This window comes from Penaeus monodon, chromosome 4 (assembly GCF_015228065.2).
Source record: "Penaeus monodon isolate SGIC_2016 chromosome 4, NSTDA_Pmon_1, whole genome shotgun sequence".
Taxonomy (NCBI): Eukaryota; Metazoa; Arthropoda; class Malacostraca; order Decapoda; family Penaeidae; genus Penaeus; species Penaeus monodon.
Window position 1 is genome coordinate 11,628,341 of NC_051389.1, and position 8,400 is coordinate 11,636,740.

The window sequence follows — 8,400 nt, forward strand, 5'->3', positions numbered from 1 at the left end:
AGAAAATAAGGAAGAGAATAAATGAAAATAAAAATAAAATAAAATAAACACGAAAGAACTGTACGAAGAAACAGGAGCGCATGCATACGAGGAAAAGGCAAACAAATGGAAGGAGAAACAGGAGAGAACAGAAGAAAACAAGAGGAGAGGAAGAAACGGGATCCAGCCACAAGGCTAGAGAGAGAGAAAGGCTTAAACAGAGCAGGATAACTACAGGGCCGCCATTACATTCGTTATCTGGACTAATGATACCTTAACTGCTGCCCATTCCACCTGCGCCGGCCCCGTCTTAATCGAGGGGGGGAGGGGGGAAGGGAAGGAAGGGATGGAGAGGAAGGGAGGGATGGGGGAGAGGGAGGGAAGGGAGGGAGGGAGGGAGGGAGGGAGGGAAGGGAGGGAAAGGGGTAGGGAGAGGGGAGAAAAGGGAGGGAAGGGAGGAAAGGGGTGAAGGGGGGGGAGGAATAGGAGGAAGACGGGATGGAGGGAGGGAGGGAGGAAGAGAAGGAAGAACGGAAAGAAAAGGGAGAGAAGGAGAGAAAGAGAGCGGAAAAGCTGGAACGTAGAATGGAAGAAGATAAATAAAGACATTTCATTCTCTGTCCCCCATCCTCCCTCCTCCCCCTCCTCCCCCTCCCCCTCCTCCTCCTCCTCCTCCTCCTCCTCCTCCCGACGGTGTGGGCGTGAAGTTACAGGCTGCGTGGGCGGGGCTGCGAACGAGGAGAAGCAAAGAGGAGAGGGAAACGGGGAAGACACAAGATGAATGAGGAGGGAGAAATAATATACGAAAGAGGGAAAGAGAGGAGGGCGGTAATGGCCGAGGGGAATATTAGAAGGAAAGGAAGGAAGGAAGGAAGGAGAGACAGAGAGAGAGGGAGAGAGAGAGAGAGAGAAGAGAGAAAGAGAAAGAGAAAGAAAAGAGAAAGAAAGAGAAGAGAAGAGAAAGAAAGAGAAAAGAGAAAGAAGGAGAAGAGAGAAGAAGAGAAAAGAGAAGAGAAGAGGAGAGAGAGAGAGAGCGAGAGAGAGAGAGCGAGCGAGAGAGAGCGAGAGGAGAAGAGAGAGAGAAGAGAGAGAGAGCGAGTGGAGAGAGAGAGAGAGAGAGTGAGACAGAACCGAGAGACAATGAGAGAGAGAGAACAGGAGAGCACGAGCGGGGGATCAGGGCCCGGCGATGGCGAGTGCCAGCAGGTGCCAGATGCGGGCGTCATGCACGAGCAAGCGAGAGGCCGCGGGCTGCTCATGACGGCAGGTGCGCGGTCGCTTTGCCGTGCATTTCGTCGCGTCACTTCGGCGAAACGAGTCAGCCCTGCTTAAGAGGATTTAGTTTCCTCTAGGAGAAAAATAAAAATGATAAAACGAGTTTTATACTGATTATACTTCTATTGCCTAGAAGGAAGCAAATGTTTAATCTAAAAGTCAGGAGTATAAGAAGAAAAAATAGGAGAAAAAATAAAAAATAAAAGAAGAAGAAAGCAAGAAAGAAGGTGAACATGAAGAAAGAGACGAATAAGAGAAAGAAAGATACAAGGAACACCCCACCCCCACCCCCCCATAAAAGTCCAGGTTTAGCATATTGCAACATAATAATAGTGATAAGTGATAATATTAGTGTACTGATTTCAAGTATTAATATTAAAGATAATAGACAACGATTGATAATAGTACGATAGTATGATGATGACGATAATGATAATAAAATGATAATAATAATAATAGTACTGATGATGATGATAATAATGATGATGAGAATGATGATCATCAACCAACGCTAGTTATCACACGACCCGGCATCATCGAGTTAGAACTTCAAGCGAATGCCAAGACTGCCCCTAACACACTCGTCTTCAGGTCTTGCTGCATGGCCGAGGAGCTCAAAGTGCCAGCCTGTCCCGAGTTCAGAGGCCTTGGTGCTTTGGGAAGGTCGGCTCGGAAATCGTCTCTTTACCTACTCTGGTCGCTCGTCAATACGGCACTTTCGCCTCTGTGTAACCCGGCGTAAGGCACTCGAGGCCTGTCATGGCACGAGGCTGGATGGCTGGCGTGGTCTCGGGGGTAGGGCTCGGGGGTAGGGCTCGGGGGTAGGGCTCGGGGGTAGGGCTCGGGGGTAGGGCTCGGGGGTAGGGCTCGGGGGTAGGGCTCGGGGGTAGGGCTCGGGGGTAGGGCTCGGGGGTAGGGCTCGGGGGTAGGGCTCGGGGGTAGGGCTCGGGGGTAGGGCTCGGGGGTATAGGCCTAGGGATATAGCCCCAAGGGTAGGCCACAGCACTGCGGGGCTTTGTGTACGCTGGCCATAGGCTGCCTGGCACTGAGAACGTCATAGCGCATGGGAAGGGGAAGAAGGGGTGAAAATAAAGGAAGATGAAGGAAGGAGAAGGGGATAACTGGGATGAGAGACGAGAGAAGGCGGATGGAAATAAGGAAAAAATGAAAATGAAAAGTGAAAAAGGGAAAAGTTTTTAAAAAAGAAAAAAAAAGAAAAAGGCAAAAATGGAAAAAAAGAAAAAAAAGGAAAAGAAAAAAAGTGCAAAGACGGAAACGGTCCCCTGGCGTCGTAGTCTGTCGGTCCTTCTGACAGACGTCGCCCAAGTTTTCCAGTATTTTTTTTACAGAAATTCGTCAACCCACGCGCCGGAGTGGAGGAGAGGATCAAAATTAATTAGAAACGTGTAGGAAATTCGGGGAAAATTTGAAACTTGTCGTAATGATCGATAGGACTGAAAAGCAGTGTAGAAATTTAAGTCGTATATACGTTGATGATCACTAAAACTCGCCTACTCACGCATTCTCTTCAGTCAAGTCAAGTCAAGTCAAGTCAAGTCAAGTCAAGTCAAGTCAAGTCAAGTCAAGTCAAGTCAAGTCAAGTCAAGTCAAGTCAAGTCAAGTCAGGTCAGGTCAGTCAAGTTACTCATTACTATATCCTTATTACAGTGAGTACTCACACTTGAGGCCAAACATTTACCAACACAGCCGCTTAAACTCCCCGAAAACAAGCAGCTTTCCTCAGTTCACAAGCCTCGTATCTACAGTGACTCGACACCAACGTACCTGCAAAAAGGAAGAAAAAAAAATTATTACATGCTTTGTAAACCTGAAATCCAGTTTTTAAATAAATCTTGAAACAAATATTACGCTCCAAATACTAATCAAACACAAACGGGGTTTTAAAAGACTAGATGGGTCTCCCCTACACCTTCGACCCTAAAGAAAAAATAAATAGATAAAGAAAGAAAGAAAAAAAGAAAGAAAAAAAAAGAAAAATGGCAAAAGGAAATATGAACAGGAAAAGAAAAGCTATAAAAAAAAATATATATATAAAAAAATATCGAATCTTCAGTCCCGACCGAGTTTCACTCTACCTAACAACTAAATAAAATGAACCAAACCTTAAGCCAGGAAAAAGAAGACTAAAAATCCAGTCATCATCGAATCACCTCACTAAAAAAAAAAAAAAAATCAGTGCACTTACGTAACGTCAATTCGTTACATAAAACTCGAAATCATCAGATTCTGCGATTACTTGCAAAAATCCAAATACCTTTAAAGTATTATTTTTATTTTTATTGAGGGGGGGTGGGGGTGCTTCTTATCGAGTGTAGAACATATACAATATTTACAAAATTTTCTTTAATTTTCGTTGTAGTTTGTACATTTTTTTACGCTATGGATGTGTGACGGGGATATTATGGCGTTCAAGTTCAAGTAGAATCGGTAGAATATGGAGTAGGGAAGGGGGAGGAGAGAGAGAGGAGAGAGAGAGGAGAGAGAGAGGAGAGAGAGAGAGAGAGAGAGAGAGAGAGAGAGAGAGAGAGAGAGAGAGAGAGAGAGAGAGAGAGGAGGAGAGAGAGGAGAGAGAGAGAGGAGAGAGAGAGGGGAGAGAGAGGGAGAGGAGAGGAGAGAGAGGAGAGAGAGAGAGAGAGGGGAGAGAGAGAGGAGAGAGAGAGAGAGGAGAGAATGCTGAGCGGAAAAAGAGGGAGGGAGGGAGAGCGGAGGAAGGGGAGGGAGGGGATGGAGAGGGAGGGGGATGGAGAGAGGGAGGGGGATGGAGAGAGAGGGATGGACGGGGAGAGGGAGGGGGACGGGGAGAGAGATGGATTTTACAATACAATGTGAAACAATTGAAAAAGAAGCTTTAAGAAAAGACAAGTTTTTCGGATTCGAGATATTATTAAATTACATGTTGAAAATTTTTACCTTTCCGGGGTGGTTGTACTCTCTTTCTCTCTCTCTCCTACACCTACACACACACACACACACACACACACACACACACACACACACACACACACACACACAAAGTTACTTTTATTCACTCCTCGTGAGAGTGCAGCAGTAAACTTCCTAATAAAATAACAGATACTGGAAACACATTAATGGAGTCTCTAACTTAATCTCATGTACCTCTCTACCTATTTATCTAAATCTCACAAACCCGGAGTGAGAGAAAAAATAAGTAAATGCAATTGCAAATAAAATAAGAACAAATTCTGATATGCTAATTTAGAATACTACACATAATGAAACCAGAATATCTAACCAAACAGGTTTAGATGTAAACAAGCCATATAAACAAACTACTCAAGCAAGGTCATATATCTGCCGTACGCACAGGGATGATAAAAAAAAAAAATAAAATAAAAATCAAGGAAATAAAAAGAAAGAATCTAGTCCACTTAATATTACGTAGTTTAAATCTTTCGTTGCGGGGTTGGCAATGCTGGAATGGAGGTATGGTTGGCAATCCTGACATCAATTCACGTTGTCCAGATTGCATTTTCCTTTGATAGCTCATTAAAGGAAATTAGGATCAATTATTCGCCATATGATCAGTAGAGGTTTTTTTTTATATGATACGGGCAGCTGCATAAGTCATCAAATCTGGCGCGAAGAAAAATCGTAGAAGAAAGAATAAAAAAGGGAGAGAAATTGGAGAGAAATATTGACAAGAAAAAAAAAAAAGGATAAATACAACAAAAACTAGTAATAAAAGATATCAAACAGGATGCAAAACCGCCCCGGAACACAACATATTCGAAAAAAACATTATTCTCCATATAAAAAGGATATTCCCCCGCCCTCTCTCTCGCCTTAAAGCTTAAAAAAAAAGTGACGCGCACACAGCGACATTTCAACCCCCCCTCCCCCCAGAGAACCATCATTAATGCGCGTGTGATGCTTTACTCGTAAAATGCTAAATAATGGATACGGCTGCACTCTGCTCTGCCGCTGAATAAACGCTGGGACAAGCAATCGCATTTATAAGCTTGATCAAATACCATGAAATGAATCAGCATCTCTTTACAGAGAGGGGGGGGGGGTGAGACACTTATGGTGGCATTACGTATTCTCATGTAGGCCTATGTACATAAGCTCTGCATGTGCGGTCATTTATGCAAGTGTGTGTACAGATGTATGGAATAAAATGTATCAGATGAATAATAAGTTAATGAGCGTTTGAATGAATGGATGAATAAATAAATACTTGTGTGCGGGCGTGCGTGACTGAATACCTGAGTGAGCGAGTGAGAGAATGATATATACATAATTCATGTGCGTTTAGACACACGTCCATACATCACAGTCTATAAAAATCGCAATGTATGACTAATAACCAAAATAAACATATGATTAAATACACAACATTAACCATTACTATCATTAAAAAAAACTTTGGATCAATTACACAACTAAACAATTAACATGTAAGTTGACGTACCTAAAAAAAAAAATGACATGCAAAATAATCAACATTTATTGAATGTTCTGATCATGCAATACTGGCTCTGCTATATGTTACCTGCTCCGCCATGAGCTAAATCTCCCAGTGCATGACGGGCGCGAAAATGGGACCAATTTGTCCACGGGAGCCAATTTTCGTAAAAAGGCTCGATAAAATAGGGGAAGGATAGGTGTGACTAAAATTGACTATGCAAATGAGAGTAAAATCAAAACAGAAGCAACGACATTCGTTCAGTTCAAATATAATATGCGGTGTCCTCATTATATAGACAGTATTCTCTCACTTATCCAGTCATCCATCCATTCATTCATTCATTCATTCATTCATTCATTCACTCATTACATTCATTCCCACGTTTTCACTCACTCACTCATTTACTCACTCCCAAACTCACAATCTCACCCTTATCCTAACTCACAATCTCACCCTTATCCTAAAACACACACACACACACACACACACACACACACACACACACACACACACACACACTCTTAGCCTGCTCTCTCTCCCTCCCCCCCACACACACATTCAGTCTATCACATCTCCGAAAAAGGCGCACACAACACAGGAACCGAACACAACATAGCAATAACACCTGCCAAGCGGAAAACATAGCACCTGCGCGTGAGAGGGTGTGGGGAGAGGGAGATGGAGAGGGGAGGGGAATGGTGAGGGGAGAGGGAGAGGGAGTGGGGGGAGGGGGGAGGAAAAGGGTGGTGGGGAGGGGGGGGTGACGGGTGAGGGAGAGAGAGTGGGGAGAGGGGGAGGGGAGGAGTGGGTGGTGAAGAGGGGAGAGGGGGAAGTGTAGAGTACTCTTCGCTTCACTTTTGTACCACAAGATGAGGAAGTTCATTGCACTCCTTTTCAATGGTCGTTGACGCTGGCAATTCGACGGACCGTGTGATGCCATCTATCACTCGAGCGCGAAAGTACGTAAATCATCCGTTGATTATCCGTAAATGTTATAAAAAAAAACGGCTAGTTTGATATAGACCTTTTGTCCATTAGTATTAATGCTAAGATAAAAATGGACAGGTGAGGGAGAGGGGGAGAAGGAGGGAGGAAGGGAAGGAGGGAGGGAGGGAGAGAGAAAGATTGAGAAGGGAAGGAGGGAGGGAGAGAGAAAGAATGAGAGAGAGAGAGAGAGAGAGAGAGAGGGAGAGAGAGAGAGAGAGAGAGAGAGAAAGAATGAGAGAGAGAGAGAAAGAATGAGAGAGAGAGAGAGAAAGATGAGAGAGAGAGAGAAAGAGAGAGAGAGAGAAAGAATGAGAGAGAGAGAGAAAGAATGAGAGAGAGAGAGAAAGAATGAGAGAGAGAGAGAAAGAATGAGAGAGAGAGAGAAAGAATGAGAGAGAGAGAGAAAGAATGAGAGACAGAGAGAAAGAATGAGAGACAGAGAGAAAGCATGAGAGACAGAGAGAAAGCATGAGAGACAGAGAGAAAGCATGAGAGACAGAGAGAAAGCATGAGAGACAGAGAGAAAGCATGAGAGACAGAGAGAAAGCATGAGAGACAGAGAGAAAGCATGAGAGACAGAGAGAAAGCATGAGAGACAGAGAGAAAGCATGAGAGACAGAGAGAAAGCATGAGAGACAGAGAGAAAGCATGAGAGACAGAGAGAAAGCATGAGAGACAGAGAGAAAGCATGAGAGACAGAGAGAAAGCATGAGAGACAGAGAGAAAGCATGAGAGACAGAGAGAAAGCATGAGAGAAAGAAAGAAAGAAAAGAAAGAGAGAGAAAGAAAGAGATAGAAAGAGAAAGAGGGGGGGAGAGAAATAATCTGCAAGAAAAATGGACAGACCGAAGAGAGAGAAGTGAGCGAAGAACCGCAAGAGCAACCACAGAAATCAATCACTTCCATCTGAGCAATAACACAGCCAGTAATGCGGTAATTTTATCCGGCTCGCCTGAGTGATGTAACGTGTAATACATAAGTCTGTCTCGCCCTCTCTCGCCCTCTCTCGCCCTCTCTCGCACTCTCTCGCACTCTCTCGCACTCTCTCGCACTCTCTCGCACTCTCTCGCACTCTCTCGCACTCTCTCGCACTCTCTCGCACTCTCTCGCACTCTCTCGCACTCTCTCGCACTCTCTCGCACTCTCTCGCGCTCTCTCTACCTCTACGTCCGTCCGGCCAGCCAGTCCGTCGGCCAGCCAGTCCGCCGGCCAGCCAGTCCGCCGGCCAGCCAGTCCGTCGGCCAGCCAGTCCGCCGGCCAGCCAGTCCGCCGGCCAGCCAGTCCGCCGGCCAGCCAGTCCGACATAATAATAAATAAACTTAATCGAACAAACAGATAAATATGGCGAAAACGCACACATCCATTTTAATCAAAATATAAATAAACAAAGACAAGGAGAAAAAAAATGGAAACTAAAGGATTAAAAGACTGGTGCTGCAAGAACAAAAAAGCCCGTTATAAAACATCAAAACAAAAACAGACACCAAACACGAGTAACTCCCTCTCCTCCTCCTCCTCCTCCTCCCCCCTCCCCCTCCCCCCCCCCCCCCCTCCCCCTTCCCCCTCCCTTCCCTTCCCTTTCCCCTTTCTCCCCCCTTCCCCCCTCTCCCTCTCCCTCCCCCCTCCCCCTCCCCTCTCCCTCCCCCCTCCCCCTTTCCCCCCCTTTCCCCTCCTTCTCCCCCTCCCCTCCCCCCTCTCCTTCCCTTCCC

General features: G+C 45.3%; 1 protein-coding gene across 1 annotated transcript; it reads right to left on the bottom strand.

Moving 5' to 3' along the window:
- Positions 1 to 1,958: 1,958 nt before the first annotated feature.
- LOC119572453 (extensin-like) lies at positions 1,959 to 2,312 on the bottom strand. Its single transcript, XM_037919566.1, has one exon. It carries the CDS (start codon positions 2,310 to 2,312, stop codon positions 1,959 to 1,961), a length of 354 nt encoding a protein of 117 aa, XP_037775494.1.
- Positions 2,313 to 8,400: the final 6,088 nt, after the last annotated feature.